The following is a 19,912-nucleotide window of genomic DNA, read 5'->3' as shown; positions in this document are numbered from 1 at the left end:
CTATGGATAAGAAGCTTCCTATAGTCTTAACATTGATATTGAATGTCTGTGCCAATGTCAGTGATTGTGTCTTCTAACTTCATAATCTAATATTTTGGGGTGCAATATTACAAGAAATGTAACATAGAAAAACTAAACTATCCCATGGTAAATTAATTCAAATTCTCTCCCTCAAACTATTGCTACTAACAGTTTGAGGATTTTATATTAAATGAATCAACATGTAGACAAGTTATGTAGACATAATGATTAGGATTAAAAAAAGTAATATTTCACAAGAAAGCTGTTTTGTTAGTCACACCTACTGACCAGAAACATTTCTAGTTGGTGAAAGCAACCAAGTTCTGCAATACTAGTTAACACACAATTGATCGACTTTTCTTGACTTTTCTCTTGCATACCTTTTCAACACCAACAATCCTACATTTGTTCAGCTTACCACATCTGCAATATAAATCAAATCAGGACACGAGCTTCGTACTTAACCAGTTGAGCACCATTATATCGGTATTGTATGTTTAAAAATATCCGGAACTTTCAATGCCACCAGATTTTTTGAATTTCTTTTTATATCAGAAAGCAAACCATAATGATCCAGATCAGATGATATGCTCATGTTCCATTTCAGCATCCAATGCAAGGGTCAATGTAAAATAGGGTCATCAGTTATATATAACAAAAAGACACACCAATATTACTATTCAAGTTTGCTGTTAGTAGCAGCATATTGTATTTTATTTTAATAGCAGAGCCCTCTAAGCCCATCCAGAAATTGGTCTTGAGTAATAAACACACCTCACAATGAACAAATGCCATAATATGACAGATCTCAGACGTTGTTTTCTGCTCATTGACTGAATAGGTGGCTGTCCAACTCAGAGTATGCAGAAGGATGATGTGCAGACTGGGATGAAAGTCTCCATAAAACATTTTATGGTGCTTGGCATTATTCATACCCTCCTACCTTCATTTTGACTGCCAGAGGGATTACATTTACTAACTTCAGGGAGTGGAGTCGCTCCAAATAATTCCCTTATTAATATACAAGAACTAGCCACACCTCTAGCCAAGCTGTTCCAGTACAGCTACAACACTGGCATCTACCCAATGTGGAAAATTGCCCAGGTATGTCCTGTCCACAAAATGCAGGACAAATCCAATTTGGCGAATTACTGCCCCATCAGTCCACTCTCAAATCATCAGCAAAGTGATGGAAGGTGTCGTCGACAGTGTTATCAAGCAGCACTTACTCACCAATAACCTGCTCACCGATGCTCAGTTTGGGTTCCGCTAGGGCCATTCGGCTCCAGACCTCATTACAGACATGGACAAAAAAAAAAACTGAATTCCAGGGGTGAGGTGAGTGACTGCCCTTGACATCAAGGCAGCATTTGACTGAGTGTGGCACCAAGGAGCCCTAGTAAAATTGAAGTCAATGGGAATCAGGGGGAAAACTCTCCAGTGGCTGTCGTCATACCTAGCACAAGAGAAGATGGTAGTAGTTGTTGAAGGCCATTCATCTTAGCCCCAGTGCATTGCTACAGGAGTTCCTCAGGGCAGTGTCCTAGGCCCAACTTTCTTCAGCTGCTTCATCAATGACCTTCCCTTCATCATAAAGGTCATAAACAGGGATGCTCGGTTCCATTCACAACCCCTCAGATAATGAAGCAGTCTGTGCCCGCATACAAGGCCTGGACAACATCCAGGCTTGGGCTGATAAGTGGCAAGTAACATTTGTGCCAGACAATGACAATCTCCAACAAGAGTCTAACCACCTCCCCTTGACATTCAACGGCCCTACCATCGCCAAATCCCCCACCATCAACATCCTGGGGGCCACCACTGATCAGAAACTTAACTGGACCAGCCACATAAATATTGTGGCTACAAGAGCAGGTCAGAGGTTGGGTATTCTGCAGCGAGTGACTCACTTCCGGACTCCCCAAAGCCTTTCTACCATTTACAAGACACAAGTCAGGAGTGTGATAGAATACTCTCCACTTGCCTGGATGCGTGAAGCTCCAACACAAGAAGCTCGACACTATCCAGGACAAAGCAGCCCGCTTGATTGGCACCCCGTCCACCACCCTATACATTCACTCCCTTCACCATCGGTGCACCGTGGCTGCAGCAACTCGCCAAGGCTTCTTTGACAGTACCTCCCAAACCTGCAACCTCTACCACCTAGAAGGACAAGAGCAGCTGGCACATGGGAACAACGCCACCTGCATGTTCCCCTCCAAGTCACACACCATCCCGATTTGGAAATATATCGCCGTTCCTTCATCATTGCTGGGTCAAAATTCTGGAACTCCCTAGCTAACAGCACTGTAGGAGAACCTTCACCACAGACTGCAGCAGTTCAAGGTGGCAGCTCACCACCACCTTCTCAAGGGCATTTAGGAATGGGCAATAAATGCTGACCTTGCCAGCGATGCCCACATCCCATGAATAAAAAAATACAAGTGTTTCCAGCATTTGGGATGGTAAGCAAAACAAAACAAATGAGCTATTGTTAAACATTGGAACTAAGCTGTTTTAGAGTACATTTACACTACAGCTGGAACTATGTGTCACTACAGTTATAAATGTATACTTAATCTAGGGTCAGGACATGCAGCTTTTGTAATCAATTCAGGTCTTCTCACTGTTACAAAGCTGAAACTGCTTTACATGGAGACTAAACTTGTGGTATAAATGGATCCTTAGTCTTTATACAAACAGGAAAACATATACTGCAGCTACTGGACCCTGATTAGTTAGTTACAAAAGAAGTTTGCATAAACATGCAACGTACTTATCTTGAGCCATTTTTTGGCTTCACAAATATTTAGGACCAAAAATCCTTTACAGGAAATCAGAATCTAACATTTTAAATCAGATGGGACCTGGGACTAAATGTATATTAGCCAGTAAATAATACCAGTAAATGTAAAAACTCAGCTTCAAAATGGTATTGTTGATTTACACAAATAACTTCAGCACACAGCAGCTTTGTCATGTGCCAGAAATTTTTATTTATTTTTTTTAAAAAGTGGCTAGAAACCACAACATAAACTCCGATTATTTCTTATCCTTCCAGATTCATTAAAATGAGCAGCAGCTATTTGGAAACTGGCAGCACAATTAATAATTGGTGCTTCACTGACTGATTGCAAAATTTGATTGCCAGTTAGTAAATGCTTATCCTGAAATACAAAGCAACCCATCACTGTAGGAATGCTGATTGTAAATAAAACTGGTTTAAGTCATAATTGATCAATTCAAATGATGTTTAGTGGCAAAGCCAGACATCTAAGGTCTCTAAAAGGTGGAACTCAAGACAGAATCAGTGCATGCTGAATTTCTAACTGCTTCTTTAAGCTATGTTCCCCATATGAAAACTACTATTCAATAGAATTCACTGTAGCAAGCAAATCTGAAATCCGTGCAATTTTACTTTCATTGCTGGCAACTGAAACCGCAGAGATGCAGATGATCATGAATGTTTCTAGTTGGCATTTTTTGATAATGAAACAGAACAGAAGTAATTTCTTCCAGGATTAACTTAACTCCATTCCACTAAATTTGAATGCAGAAACTTACAAATCTATACAACTGTTGAAAAAACAGCTTAATGCTGCTACAAAACTAATCAGTGGAGTAAATGTTGACTGCTGTACATCTGCTTCTGATTTAGAGATGCATTTTTAAATCCAATATTTTTAAAATCCATTTTCATGCACTTTTGGATCAATGCAAATATTTAACATTAGTAATTGCAAAGAGGGATTGCCAGTGCTATGTTGGCTGTGAAATCTGTCAAAGTAAAACTAACCTGAGTGGAATATACCACTTAATCCTGTTTTCCAACTTGGTTTAAGTCACATTTGACAGGGGATATCCATGACTGGGAAACTGTTCACATACCATATGGCAATTCTTCTGTCATTACTTTTCAGATACAGATCTTCACTTCTGTGGTGGAGCTGATGAAGTTGCATTAGAAACATGAACTGTTTCACAAGCAGAAACAGGAGTGCACCTGAATAACATCTGGGAAAATACCACTCAAATTCTTCCATTTAAAATTTTCCTAGAAGTAACTGCCTGAATCATGTCAGAAAGCAGAAATAGAGTGTTCTTCAAACTAGGCAGTAATTGAGTATTGTACAAGACTCCAACTGCCAATTCAGATGTGTTAAAAGATAAATTCTAGATATATCTGCAAGGTATTACTAACTGCCCAGCCTCAAATGTTTAATAGTTTCAATTTGTACTGAGCATATACTTGCCTTAGAGGCGGGTCAATGGAGGATCATCAGATTAATTCCTGGGATGAGGGGGTTATCCTATGAGGAGAGGTTGAGTAGAATGGGCCTATAATCTCTGGAGTTTCAAAGTATGAGAGATGATCTAATTGAAAGGGGTATGACAGCATAGATGCTGAGAGATTGTTTCCCCTGGCTGGAGAGTCTAGAACTACAGGGCACAGACACAGGATAAGGGGTTGGCCATTTAAGACTGAGATAAGGAATTTCTTCACTCAGAGGGTTGTGAATCTTTGGAATTCTCCACCCGAGAGGGCTGTGGTTGCTGAGTCGTTGAGTATATTCAAGGCTGAGATAGATAAGATTTTGGGACTCTAGCGGAAATCAAGGGATATGGGGATCGGGCAGGAAAGTGGAGTTCATAGAATCATAGAAGTTACAACATGGAAACAGGCCCTTTGGCCTAACATGTCCATGTCGCCCAGTTTATACCACTAAGCTAGTCCCAATTGCCTGCACTTGGCCCATATCCCTCTATACCCATCTTACCCATGTAACTGTCCAAATGCTTTTTAAAAGACAAAATTGTACCCGCCTCTACTACTGCCTCTGGCAGCTCGTTCCAGACACTCACCACCCTTGGAGTGAAAAAATTGCCCCTCTGGACCCTTTTGTATCTCTCCCCTCTCACCTTAAATCTATGCCCCCTCGTTATAGACTCCCCTACCTTTGGGAAAAGATTTTGACTATCGACCTTATCTATGCCCCTCATTATTTTATAGACTTCTATAAGATCACCCCTTAACCTCCTACTCTCCAGGGAAAAAAGTCCCAGTCTGTCTAACCTCTCCCTATAAGTCAAACCATCAAGTCCCGGTAGCATCCTAGTAAATCTTTTCTGCACTCTTTCTAGTTTAATATCATTTCTATAATAGGGTGACCAGAACTGTACACAGTATTCCAAGTGTGGCCTCACCAATGCCCTGTACAACTTCAACAAGACATCCCAACTCCTGCATTCAATGTTCTGACCAATGAAACCAAGCATGCCGAATGCCTTCTTCACCACCCTATCCACCTGTGACTCCACTTTCAAGGAGCTATGAACCTGTACTCCTAGATCTCTTTGTTCTATAACTCTCCCCAACGCCCTACCATTAACGGAGTAGGTCCTGGCCCGATTCGATCTACCAAAATGCATCACCTCACATTTATCTAAATTAAACTCCATCTGCCATTCATCGGCCCACTGGCCCAATTGATCAAGATCCCGTTGCAATCCTAGATAACCTTCTTCACTGTCCACAATGCCACCAATCTTGGTGTCATCTGCAAACTTACTAACCATGCCTCCTAAATTCTCATCCAAATCATTAATATAAATAACAAATAACAGCAGACCCAGCACCGATCCCTGAGGCACACCGCTGGACACAGGCATCCAGTTTGAAAAACAACCCTCTGTCTTCTGTCGTCAAGCCAATTTTGTATCCAATTGGCTACCTCACCTTGGATCCCATGAGATTTAACCTTATGTAACAACCTACCATGCATTACCTTGTCAAAGGCTTTGCTGAAGTCCATGTAGACCACGTCTACTGCACAGCCCTAATCTATCTTCTTGGTTACCCCTTCAAAAAACTCAAATTCGTGAGACATGATTTTCCTCTCACAAAACCAGGGTTGAGGTTGAAGATCAGCCATGATCTTATTGAATGGTGGAGCAAGCTCGAAGCCGTATGGCCTGCTCCTGCTCCCATTTCGTACATTCTTATGAAATCAGAGACATCACTGTTTAAGCAAGGTGATGTCACCAGCTGTTTGTGGTCACCGCCGAATAAAGTAAAAGGACTTTAAGGCATTAAATGGCTGGTCTATAGTATTTTTTTCAGCAAGTATTTTTTCAAGTTTGTTCTTTGCTGTTTTGACTCAGTAGCGGACAGACACTTGGGACACTTTTACAAGAAAAGTGTAATGATAATGGGGTAAAAATTCTGCTTCCGCACCCTGCATATGCTGACAGTATATACTGTGCAATTCTAACCCATGATTTTCCAACCATTAAAATGAATGGATGGAAACTCATGGGCTGGCAGTGTGCAATTTTGAGCTTCCAGCATGTGCCAGGAGCACAGAAGTGGAGTATTTAACTCCAATATGTGAAAATGTAATAGAAGATACATGTCCATTAGGAGTTAACTACTACATAAATGTTTCTCGACAACAAATGATTGAGGTCTGGAGCCAAAGATGCGTGGATATATTGCAAACATATCTGGCTTAAATGCAGTTCACATTCCAAGGTCTCAAAAAACATGTACAGTTCCTTGTCCTGGGATTATCACTCCTCTGAATATTATTCTATTAAACAGGACTTTTCAGATCAAGTCAGGGATTATCAGAATAGTTGCAAGTGGTTGCCTCTTCTGAATAGACTTGCAAAAGCACATTTAATGTGAATGACACCATGTTTAGATGACCTGAATCTGCCTTGGTTTTATATTTTTGGAACTTAATCCAGTTTTGTGTGTAGGATCTGTATAGAAGGGTAGTCATTTACTTATGCTAACTCAATTTCATAGGTAGTATTTACATTTTAGGAAAAGAAAGTCAATAGCTTGAGCCCTATTCTCATAACTGCATTATTTTACTGTGGTCTAAAATAAATCAGGTATTTGTCTAGCTGAGCATTTGCTTTAGGAATCTTTAACATATGCCTTTCTAAGCATCTTATCGCTATGAAGTGAAAAATAAAAGTCAAAACCTTCAAAAGGTAGTTTTAAATCATGATTTTATATGGTCACTAGCACAATTAGTTTTCCAGTTATGCTGCAGGTAGCGTTTAAAATTGGTAACTGCTTTTAGAGTGGTGCAAACCAGATCAGATTAATTTTGCCAGCTCTAAAGCCAGGGCAAAGCAAAACTTTGTGCTCAGTTACTTAAATGCATACACAGAACTCTGATTACCAGTGGAATGCTAGTGAAAAGCAGAGGGTTGGAGTGTAAAGCTAAGAATATCACAATCCAGTGGACCCCAAAGGAACTTTTTTAAAAAAAGTCTGCTTTACACTCACTGCTGTTACACTGCAGCCAATGCAAAACAAAATGTGTTATAAATCTCCCTATAGAACAAAGAGTTGGTTCATGCCACAAGAAACATGATAAAGAATCAGATTTTTCCTTGAGCTTCATGTTGGTCAGCATTCAAATCTTGATCAATCCCCTTTTTCCTTCAGCTTCTTATAGTGGCGAGCACGTAGACCCTGGTTCATCTTCATAGACTGCTTAATGACCAGAGACACTGGAAGTAGGGATGTCGTAATCCAACCCTAAAGAATATTAGAATATTAACATACATTTTAATTACCAATTGCAATGTCATGCTATATATTTTCATTTGAGAAAATAAGGTTCTTCCAGCTGAAAAGTCTAAATCTAAGCATTCAACCTGGGATTTTGAAGCTGCTACATGATTGTTTAGATGTGTATTCACTGTGTACAGTTTTTTTCCATTATGAAAGAATACAAACAGGTTTCTACAATAATGTTAAAATATGCAAAATTATAAAATCCAAATTACAATATACAGACCATGGCACATGTATATCAGGAGCACAGATATCTTATGTTGGAACTATACTTAAACCCCAACCCCTAATTGAAGGTTCAGCCTCAGGGAGAGAAACTTAATAGAATGTTGCATTAGGCAATTTTATAGCTAAGTTAAAGTATTTTTTGCAATTCTCTCACATTTTTACAAGTTAGTTATGCTATATATTGTATTTTTTCCCCAATGTGCAGGTTGTAAAATAAATAGCTGCTGAATTTCTTTTCCAAAGTTTGATTAGAACCTTGCAGTTACTGAGTTCAGATTGGTTGCACCAAAATGGATTTTGAGAAATAATGAGCAATTTGATTAGTTCAGATTCTGCTTTACTTTATAGATAGACTTTTTTTTGTATTCCTTAGCTGCTGAGTTATGATTTGTTAAAATCTGAATGAAGCAAGGAAAGTGAGACAAAATCTGACACAGGAAGTATGAAACAGGAAGTGTGAGCAACATGCTGTTTTATGCCTCGTAACCTAAAATGTTATCAGAGCCACTAATTTATGGCAATAGTAATAAAATGCAATCTCAATTATTCAAAGCATTATAGGTGTGTTAATAGTATTGCAGGTTCAGGGTTCAAATTATGTAATTATGTCCACATTTCCGTGGAAATTATAAATCAGTGGCCTGGGGTGCAAGGAGCTATGAGGGGAGCAAAAGGCGAAGGATCTGAAAGTTGTAAACCATCATTTCCCCTTCCATTGGTCTCAGAAAAGTGCTTCCCCATAAGCCTGTTATTTAAGCGCATGTTGAGCTGACATTTCAATCGCAGCTGTAAATCAGCAATTAAAATGCATGCTGTGTATATATTGTAAGTAACAATGGTTTCCCCTGCTCAATGCTGGGGAAGCCCTTTTGGAAATCCTGCCCATAGTGAGAAAAGTTTAGCTTCCAGCCATGAGTAGGAATCAGATTTAAGGTGTTGCGGATTGCATCAACTTGGCTCACGGTAGAAACACTCTCCCAAGTCAGAAGGTTGTTGATTTAAACCGCACTCAAGATTTTAGCACAGAGCTGCAGGAATACTGAAATATCAGAAGTGACAACTGCCTGTGCAGGTGGACAGAAAAGAACCCATGGCACTATTTGAAGAGCGGGGAATTTTTCCAGTGTCCTGGCTGACATTCGTCCCTCAATTAACACCTCCAAAACAAATTATTTGATCACTGATCTCATTTCATGGGACCATGTTGTGCACAAATTGACTGCTAAGTTTGCCTACGTAACAGCAATATTCTCTGTAAAGCACTTTGTGGCATACTGAGGATGTGAAAGGCACTATATAAATACCAGTTTTTAAAAAGAAACTCTGCTTTGCTAACTTAAAGTAGGTTCCCGGTCACAGCCGGAAATGCAGTGGATAGACAGCAATGGAGGGGTGTGCATGTATGATGAGGGTGAAGGGGGGCACGCAGGGGCCAATTCATGCAGCAGTTGGGCTTGCGGGAGGGCTGGCAGCAGAGAAATCCAGTGGGGGCAGGTAGCATAAGAAATAAGAGTAGGCCATATGGCCCCTCGAGCCTGCTCCGCCATTCAAGATTATGGCTGATCATCTACCTCAACTCCACTTTCCCGCCCTATCCCCATATCCCTTGATTCTCAGTGTTCAAATATACAATCGATCTCAATCTTGAATATACTCAATGACTCAGCATCCACAGCCCTCTGGGGTAGAGAATTCCAAAGATTCACTACCCTCTGGGTGAAGAAGTTTTTCCTCATCTGTCAAATAGCCAAACCCTTATCCTGAGACCATGACCCCTAAGCTCTAGACTCTCCAGCCAGGGGAAAACAATCTCAGCATCTATCCTGTCAAGCCCTTTCAGAATTTTACACCTTTCAATGAGATCACCCCTCATTCTTCTGAACGAGAATATTGGCCCATTCACAACCTCTCATCCCAGGAATTAAATTGAGTGAACCTTCGTTGCACCCCTCTAAGGCAAGTATATCCTTCCTTAGGCAAGGAGACCAAAACTGTACATAGTACTCCAGGTGTGGTCTCACCAGAGCCCAATATAATTGCAGCAAGACCTCCTTACTCTTATACTCCAACCCCCTTGCAATAAAGCCCAACATACTAATTCAACCTTCCTAATTGCTTGCTGTACCTGCATGTTAACTTTGTGATTCATGTACAAGGACACCCAAATCCCTCTGAATACCAACATTTCTTAGTCTCACGTTTTAAAAAATATTCTGCTTTTCTATTCTTCCTACCAAAGTGGATAATTTCATATTTCCCCACATTATACTCCATCTGCCACCTTCTCACCCACTTAACCTGTCTTATATTCCTTTGTATCCTCCACACAGCTTACTTTCCCACCTAGCTTTGTATCATCAAACTTGGATACATTACACTCAGTCCCCTCAAAGTCATTGATATAGATTGTAAATAGCTGAGGCCCAAGCACAGATCCTTGCGGCACCCCACGAGTTACAACCTGCCAACCCGATAACGACCCCTTTATTCCTACTGTTTTCTGACTGTTAACCAATTCTCAATCCACGCTAATATATTACCTCCATCCCATGAGCCCTAATCTTGTGTAAAAACTTATTTTGTGGCACCTTATCGAATATCTTTTGAAAATCCAAATATACTACATCCACTGGGTCCCCCATATCGACCCTGCAAGTTACATCCTCAAAAAACTAAACTAATTGATTTTTCAAAAGCGATTTCCCTTTCATAAAACTATGTTGACTCTGCCTAATCATATTATGATGTTCTAAGTGCCCTGTTACTATATCCTTAATATCAGACTCTATTATCCAGTAACAGTTGATTTTTTACAGCTCTGAAATGGATGGCAATGTAGAGAATAGTGCCTCAGTAATATCTGGAAGGAGTCAATGGTTTATAAGTTGTTGAACAGGTATAAATGTTTAAGTGCAAAATACAAGAATTATGGCACAGGAAATAAGTAAATTTGTAATATATATTAGCTGATTTTGGGGAGTGGGGTGTGGATTCATGGGTGTCTTGCAACACAGGAGGAGTGGTTTAGATTTTGGAAGCAGTCAGGGGTCCTCCAGTTTGGCAGATGTTCAGTGGGGGTCCTGGCGTTTAGCATCACTTGAGGGTTTACAATGTTTGGCAGCAGTGAAGTGGAGTCGTGGTTCGGCAACACTGGGGAGGGGATCTTGGTGTTTGGAACTATTTGTTGAAGGCAGGGTGTCCTGCATTTAGTAACATTGTGGAGGGTAGTCTGGGGTTTGGTAGTACTGGGTGGGATAGCAGGTTATGACAGCACTAAGTAGTGTCAGCAGTAGCGAGGGTAGCCTGGGCTGTGGCAGCATTTGGGAGTATTTATACTATGTACAGCTGGCAATTACATTATATGTGCTTTAACAAGAAACTGCGAGGGGGAAGCAAACAGCCAGTCAGTTTGGACAAGTCGTCCAAATGGGGCCCGTGCAAAAATGGCGATGGCACCAATGGGCGGGGAGGCAATAGTGTGATAGAAATAATAGGACAAGAAGATTTCCACAGGAAGTAAGTGACACTTACAGGAAGTGTGTGCTATACGTAAAACTTAATTTATAGAAAAGATGCACATGTAAAGACACAGACATTTGATGACTTCAGCCTCCCAGCTCGAGTTTCAAATGGACAATTAAAAACATATGCAACATTGCATCATGGACACAATATCCATTAATTCTACAACCAGATGGTTAAGTGCCTCCAGGAATAGCAACAAATAAAAAACTATTCTTTAAAAAACATGTTTAAACTGTACATGTTGTATAACTAGAACTCGTCAGGGACTACTGATTTGCACTGAATTGCAATTAAGGCAACTCAGAAGAATTGCAGACAAAAATGAGTTATTTAACCAACAGCTTCAAGATTTATTTTCCATAAACTACTGGACCCCAATGTGCATCCCTCCCATAATTATATCGCAAGCGTATGTTTATTGGCGTGCAAACGTACACTATAGTTTCTAGATCACTTAACATTATAAAGAATTAAGAAGCAGAAGCAGTAAAATTCATTATCAATGCACAGACAAGACCAGAGGTGGAAGAGTGGCAGTATTGGGAATTTGTTTCATATTCCTGGCTAAGAGATAACAGCAATTGTGAAATTAATTTCACTGCACTGGATTTCAAAACAATTTAAACAGTTTGTGCTAGTGCAGTATGCAACATGAAAGATCAAAACAGGCACCAGAAACACACACACGCATTCAATCCCTGGTCTCTACAGATTTAGCAGAACTCTGTTGAGGTGACAGAATGGGAGATGTAGTTGGTTTCAGAGTCCTGAGTTTGGATGGTTGAGGGGGGGAAATCACCTAGGGCTTTTGCCAATGATCATTATTTCATGACAACTGTTAAAAAGGGCATTTCTAAGAACATCAGCATCAGGTGGGGCTGTGAGGTCTCCAGTATCAAATGGCTTGCCAATCATTTGGCGCTCACATTAGCAATGGCCACTTGTGCAAGAAGTTGGACAGGAGGCTGCCAGTACCAATGCAACTTATACTCTTACAAAAGAGAAAACTTACAAAAAACCTCTTGTGTTAAGTTTTAGAGATGCACTCAAACCAACTGATAAATTGAATAACTCATAAGGCAAAACTTCCTTTCTTACCATTATGGCATGTGGCAGATAGCCATTTGTCTGCGTCTGAAGACCAACTGTGTTTAAGGCAGCTTTCACATAGGTCTCTGGGCTCGGTTTATCCAGAGTTGGCTTTCGGATCTTACTCAACTTTGTAGCCACAAAGAATGGTAGCACACTCTAACAAAGACAAACGCAAAGAGTAAAATAATACAGTAACATTATTGGTCACAGATTACTTGTTTTTAGCAAACATAATTTTCGCACACTTTTGTATCATTTTGTTGCTATTTAATAGACTTAATTTTAACAGTCCATAAAATGCAAATCAAACAGCTTTAATTTTTGTTAAATTAGGGCCCAAAAATCCATTGGGAGGGAAGGGGTGCATCCTAGCAAATGTTGGAATGCATCCGCTTGACACTTCCGCCACTAACCCTGCCAAAGTTAGCAGGGTCATGAGGAGGTCTCTATTAGCACGTGATTGCCAGGCACCTGTGAAATTACGGTCGTATCTAGGGCATCGGTCTACCCGCATAGGCTGCAATCTGCACCGTAAACTTGCCAGTTCTGGAGGCGTAGGAGGTTAGAATCATAGAAGTTTACAACATGGAAACAGGCCCTTCGGCCCAACATGTCCATGTCGCCCAGTTTATACCACTAAGCTAGTCCCAATTGCCTGCACTTGGCCCATATCCCTCTATACCCATCTTACCCATGTAACTGTCCAAATGCTTTTTAAAAGACAAAATTGTACCCGCCTCTACTACTGCCTCTGGCAGCTCGTTCCAGACACTCACCACCCTTGGAGTGAAAAAATTGCCCCTCTGAACCCTTTTGTATCTCTCCCCTCTCACCTTAAATCTATGCCCCCTCGTTATAGACTCCCCTACCTTTGGGAAAAGATTTTGACTATCTACCTTATCTATGCCCCTCATTATTTTATAGACTTCCATAAGATCACCCCTAAACCTCCTACTCTCCAGGGAAAAAAGTCTCAGTCTATCCAACCTCTCCCTATCAAACCATCAAGTCCCGGTAGCATCCTAGTAAATCTTTTCTGCACTCCTAGTTTAATAATATCCTTTCTATAATAGGGTGACCAGAACTGTACACAGTATTCCAAGTGTGGCCGTACTAATGTCTTGTACAACTTCAACAAGACATCCCAACTCCTGTATTCAATGTTCTGACCAATGAAACCAAGCATGCCGAATGCCTTCTTCACCACCCTATCCACCTGTGACTCCACTTTCAAGGAGCTATGAACCTGTACTCCCAGATCTTTGTTCTATAACTCTCCCCAACGCCCTACCATTAACGGAGTAGGTCCTGGCCCGATTCGATCTACCAAAATGCATCACCTTACGTTTATCTAAATTAAACTCCATCTGCCATTCATCGGCCCACTGGCCCAATTTATCAAGATCCCGTTGCAATCCTAGATAACCTTCTTCACTGTCCACAATGTCACCAATCTTGGTGTCATCTGCAAACTTACTAACCATGCCTCCTAAATTCTCATCCAAATCATTAATATAAATAACAAATAACAGCAGACCCAGCACCGATCCCTGAGGCACACCGCTGGTCACAGGCCTCCAGTTTGAAACACAACCCTCTACAACCACCCTCTGTCTTCTGCCGTCAATCCAATTTTGTATCCAATTGGCTACCTCACCTTGGATCCCGTGAGATCTAACCTTATGTAACAACCTACCATGCGGTACCTTGTCAAAGGCTTTGCTAAAGTCCATGTAGACGACGTCTACTGCACAGCCCTCATCTATCTTCTTGGTTACCCCTTCAAAAACTCAATCAAATTTGTGAGACATGATTTTCCCCTCTCAAAACCATGCTGACTGTTCCTGATCAGTCCCTGCCTCTCCAAATGCCCGTAGATCCTGTGTCTCAGAATACCCTCTAACAACTTACCCACTACAGATGTCAGGCTCACCAGTCTGTAGTTCCCAGGCTGTTCCCTGTAGCTGTCGATGATTGGGGACCCGCTATTTCCTCCCTAACCTCCCATAACATCCTGAGATACATTTCATCAGGTCCCGGAGATTTATCTACCTTGATGCGCGTTAAGACTTCCAGCACCTCCCTCTCTGTAATATGTACACTCAAGACATCACTGTTTATTTCCCCAAGTTCCCTAACATCCATGCCTTTCTCAACCGTAAATACCGATGCGAAAAAGGTTGTGCTATCTCCCCCAAAAGTTACCATGCTCCCAACGCTCCCTTTTCTTAGATGATCACATTTAAGTAGCTAAAACAAATTCCTTACTTTTCCTTTGAGAGTCCAAGCCACTTAATCATCCTGGACCCCCAAATGGAGCTGACTTCTGCTGTTTGGTAGCCCAGTACACCTGGTCTCATCAGGCATACTGTTGCCAATGACATGCTGGCTCCCTCAGTGTTTGGATGTAGGAACTCCTGACTCAGGAGTCTCCACGTCCAACAGTGGCTAGAGGAAACTCCGATGCAAGACCAGGATTCAACATAACCAGGTCCCAGCCTAATTTCTGGTACACACCCACTGGAGTTATGGCAGGAATCCACAGGATGGGTCACAGATTTTCATCCATCACGTTTATCTCTGGTGAATGTTTCTACTATTAGCTGTAGTAAAGAATCAAAGTAGGGAGGTCTATATTGTCTAATATGAACAAATATTTTCTACTTCATGCTCAATTATTTGGACCATTATAATAGAATTTGAGTGGCCTCAGACACAAAAGATAATGTTAAAGGTGAATTGAACATAGATTTCACTTGGGAGCTCATTTTAATGTCCTGTTATGCAAAGAATGCACACAGGCCATGAAGACAACCTTCATATTAGTTTTCTCTTGCACATTATGCTCAGTAGAATGGATGTTGAAATTATCGAGCATTGTCATGGGTTGGGATTCTGTGGCTTATTTTTCCATGAATAAGATCCAGACATGAGCTGCCTTAAAATGCATTTTTAACAGAAGCTTTTCCAAAAAGGTGTCAACCTTCAGGTGGTAGCAATCTCAGCTGAGTCAGAAGGTTTCAATCTCCACTCTATGGACCTGAACACTTAATTTAGGCTAACACTTCAGTGCAGTACTGAGGGAGGTGCCATCTTTTGGAAGAGATGTTAAACCAGGGCCCTGCTTGCCATCTCAGGTGGACGTGAAGGATCCCATGGCACTATTCGAAGAGCAGCAGGGAAATTCTCTCCGTTCTTGCCAAAATTTATCCCTCAACAAAAACCACTAAAGTAAATTATCTCGTCATTTTTCTCATTGCTGTTTGTGGGATCTTGCTGTGTGGAAACAAAAATCAGCTGCCGCATTTGCTTACATTGCAAGATTGCTGTGAAACGTTTTGGATGTCTTGATGTTGAGAAAGGCATTATATAGATACAAGTTCTTTTTTTCTTAATATATAGTTAGCTGCTCCAGACACTCCTATGCTGAGCTATCAATTCAGAGGCCATTATGAAGTATTTTACATGAAGGATGGGCTGTTATTTTGAAGAGTTCCCAAACAATGGCCCAATTAGCAATATCTGGTCATTCTGGAGATAGCTAGCACATTGTTGTTGACAAAGTTCTTTGAGCTTTGGTAGTCTTTGAAAAGAGTTTTTTAAAAAAATCAACACAGGCACCAGAGATTAGAAAGGCTGCAAAGGGACTCAAGGCAGGAAAGAGGCTGAGAGAGAGAGAAATGACCACTGCACTGTTGGCAGGACAGATAGCATAGTGAATCTATGTTAAGTATGATTCCCTCTCCCAAGTGGGCTCATTCCTTATTGTTGCAACAGTATGAAAACAAAAGTTAAACTAATTTTATCAAGTGACTTCTATCATAGTGTTCCATATGTTTTGTCTACCAGATATAGCAGCTTGTGAACCAAACCAAAGGGTTCCTCGCTTAGTTAACTTGGTCTGCCTTCAGAGAGATTAAAGGTCTACATGTGCTTAAGACAGATCTGGTCCACATCACAAGGGAGTTTCATTGTTAAACTCTCGGGTATCACTACCATGCTAACAGATACAGGGCAGTGGAAGTCAACTTCCCACGAGAAAGCAGGCAACTAGACCGCTTAAGGGAGTGACCAGACACCACTCAACCCATCAGATTACCTGCAGCAAAACCGAATTTGTAACAAGCATGTACCAGGTAGGAATGTAGGATTTTGCATATGATGCATGGTAACAACTTTTGTGGACCTTACAACAGTGCTAAGTTACTTCAAATTCTAATGAAGGCAGGGCAGCAAGGGTACTTGCACTGTGTTATATGAGAGTGTGCTCCAGCAAGCTGATTTAAATCAGAAATCAACTCAATTTAAATACATATTGCAATTTGAGGCAAGCGTCAACAAACCTGTCGTCAAATTTCAACACTATTCAGTTTAAGAACTGTACAGCATTACCCAATTTACCACAAAAGATTGCATAAAAAAAACTTGCTTGGGATGGTATGTTTAAATATTAACCACTAGATGGCACAAGGAGGGCACAACACCAGTAACCAGACTAAAAGGACAACTGCCTAATTTTTACTCAAATCATAAATAAATCAACTAGCTTTAAATTTTACTTACCCCAAACTACTTTTTTCCCCCCACAATTTTCACTCTGGCAAACTATTACCCTTTAAGCCTAGTGACCAGAATAACCCAAATATGTGAGTAGTTGTCCAATTTTCTCTTGCTCTACAAATATGTAATTTATTTGAAGCTTGGCAAGGAGTTGTTATGGATCCCAAGATAATATAGTGTATTGATTTGCATTGTACATTAGTAATTTGGGTAAATAAATTGTAGTAGACGATAATTATGAAGAAAACTAGTCAAAAACTTAATAAGCATTCAATAAACACATCATGAGTGATTCAGAAATGTCATGGAATTTTATGCTTTTTTAAAAAAAAAAGGCATTGGAAAAATGTAGTGCTTTTAGGCCACTTTGATGTGTTTACTGCAAACAGAATGCACATTTAACTTTGTCTGGAATGTGGCCCTAGTAACTCTTTGAAGGGACAAGACTATAAACAAGCCCTCCTGAAGATTCTTGCAGATAGGCTCCTTCCTTTGTTACTGAGGGAGTGAATTAAAGTAACGGTGCTTGAAAACAGGTAAGATTGGATTTGAGTCCAGCAATCTAAAGCCACCAAGATGCCATTGTATCTTTTGCTTGGACATTTGTTTTTACATTTTTGTTTTTAGGATGTGGGTGGTGCTGACAAGTCTATGTTTATTGCATGAGTCACATGTAGGCCGGACCAGACACAGGTGCCAGGTTCCTTTACCTGAAGGATTATAATGAACCAGTTGGGCTTTTGTGATAATCTGGCAGTTTTTTTTTGATAGTTTGAGTGAGAACCATAAAAATAATCAGATTAATGGAATCTGAATTTCACAAGTCGCCAAGGTAGGATCTGAACTCATGACTTCAAGGCTGCTAGTCTATAACCACCATTATACCTCAAGATCTCAAATAAATCAGTATGTGTGGTGGGAGGATGAGCTACATGGTGTGGCAGGACAGAGTGTGGAAAAAGGGGCGGACTGACAGCTCCTTGACCAGGTAGTCTCAATTGGTTGTTTTCTCCCAATTTTAATCGAGTGCCTGAAGACTCATGGTGGTTAGACAAAAGCTCACCTATAAACTTTACATTATGGACACTGGTCCTGATTTAGTTTTACTAAGAGTTAGTGAAGTGCTCCATTACATCTTTTGTTATCTTTGCATATCTGAGGAGGTGCAAGTTAAACATTCTGTAATCAAGTGAAGTTTGCTATATTGATATTATGGTGTTTAACCTTTACTTTTAATAAACCTGACTTCTTGTTTCTAGCCTAAGTCACGCATTCTTACACTATCTGAAGACTGGTGAACAGAAGAGGATGTGTCAATTCACTAAGATAATACAGTAACAAGAGTTTGAAAATATGGCATTCTAAATCGGTTGAATACCACACTTCATGAAAAACTATTTTGTGCTCAATGTAGGAACGCAAGTGCTGAGGAATAGAATGCTTTCTATTTTGGGTATCTAGTGTCAGTATCAAGCACTCAGAGGTCAAGTAGCACAGTAAGGTGCTGAATAAATCTCCCTGTGCTCTGTCCCAATGATGTGCCTCAGCTACAACTTCAGGAAGCATTGCAAATTGCATCAGTGTGATCATAGAATCAGAATGGTTATAGCATGGAAGGAGGCCATTTGGCCCATCGAGTCTGTGCCGGCTCTCTGCAAGAGCATTCCAGCTAGTCCCACTCCCCCGTTTTATCCCCATAGCTCTGCAAATTTCTTCCCCCTTCAAGTACTTAGCCAATTCCCTTTTGAAAGCCACGATTGAATCTGCCTCCATCACAGGCAGTACATTCCAGATCATAACCACTCACTGTAAAAAAGTATTTCCTCATGTCGCCTTTGGTTCTTTTGCCAATCACCTTAAATCGATGTCCTCTGCTTCTTGACCCTTCCGCCAATGGGAACAGTTTCTCAGATATTTCTGTCCAAGATCAGATATTTTTCCATTTCTCACACTACCTACTATTGGCCTGAGTGAGATCAAATATTAGTTTACATTTAAACTTGGGTGTTAGGAAGTAACATGTGACTGGGTTTTAAACAGTGTGTTAATAGTAGTAATGGAATGATCTCATCACTTGCTAGATGACTTGTTGGAAAGTCAAATAAATCCCAGATGTGTCAAAAATCTTCTGTCAGTTGGTTAAATTTAACTAACTTCAAGGTATTTTACTCCAAAATACCTTTCTACACTTCCAACATTAAAGAAGCTGATTATATTCTAATATGCGACCGTAAGAATGCAAAATTGTGAAATGTAATTTAAAAAAGACATAACAAGGCCACGATTTCATTATGTCTTTGGCAATAATAGAAAGGTTTTCTAAATTACACTTCCTATACAGGGTCTTCAAGATTTCTTACAAAGCATCCAATCCATAACTGTATACTATACTTTAGCAACAACTATTCATCAACCATGCTGAGGAGTTACACAAAAGGTAACATGCTTCACCACTTTTAATAAGGCATCGCAGTTGAAAGTTATGCCTCAAAAGCAGTGCTAGAGTTAAAGGATAATTCCACTAAATAAGGGGGAAGTACTAAAATATTCAGGTAAATTTACTGAACCGTAAGCACACAATACAGCAGTACTTGTGAAAGAAAGCATTAAATTTGTGCTTTCTTTTAGTTTGTTTTTAGATCAGCACCATCTTTTTTTCTCACCATCATACAGTACCTCTGTTTTTGCTTTCTCCCTCCCATTTGTGTCACACTCCTAGGTATGTGAATATGATTTACTGAAGTTGCTATGACAGCAGTAGTTCCTATAGTAACCATACAGTAACAAGGATACTTTTCCAAAATAAGCTCTGCTTACCTGGACAATGATCCCCTTGCTCTTGTACTCAGCATGCAGTGCTTGAGAAAAGAAATCCACAAAAGCCTATTG

The 19,912-nt window shown here is 40.4% G+C and overlaps 1 protein-coding gene across 1 annotated transcript in view; it reads right to left on the bottom strand.

Moving 5' to 3' along the window:
• Window positions 1–7,024: 7,024 nt before the first annotated feature.
• Window positions 7,025–19,912, bottom strand: part of LOC137327999 (very-long-chain 3-oxoacyl-CoA reductase-A-like) — a 124,980-nt gene continuing 112,092 nt past the window's right edge. The window contains exons 9-11 of the mRNA XM_067994049.1: window positions 19,841–19,906; window positions 12,470–12,619; window positions 7,025–7,579 (exon numbers count right to left, since the gene is read on the bottom strand). Coding sequence (XP_067850150.1) covers window positions 7,466–7,579; window positions 12,470–12,619; window positions 19,841–19,906 — 330 coding nt within the window. The 3' untranslated portion in view covers window positions 7,025–7,465. The remainder of the gene's footprint in view (window positions 7,580–12,469; window positions 12,620–19,840; window positions 19,907–19,912) is intronic.

This window comes from Heptranchias perlo, chromosome 12, assembly GCF_035084215.1.
Source record: "Heptranchias perlo isolate sHepPer1 chromosome 12, sHepPer1.hap1, whole genome shotgun sequence".
Lineage (NCBI taxonomy): Eukaryota > Metazoa > Chordata > Chondrichthyes > Hexanchiformes > Hexanchidae > Heptranchias > Heptranchias perlo.
This window is presented reverse-complemented; position numbering and strand designations above follow the sequence as displayed.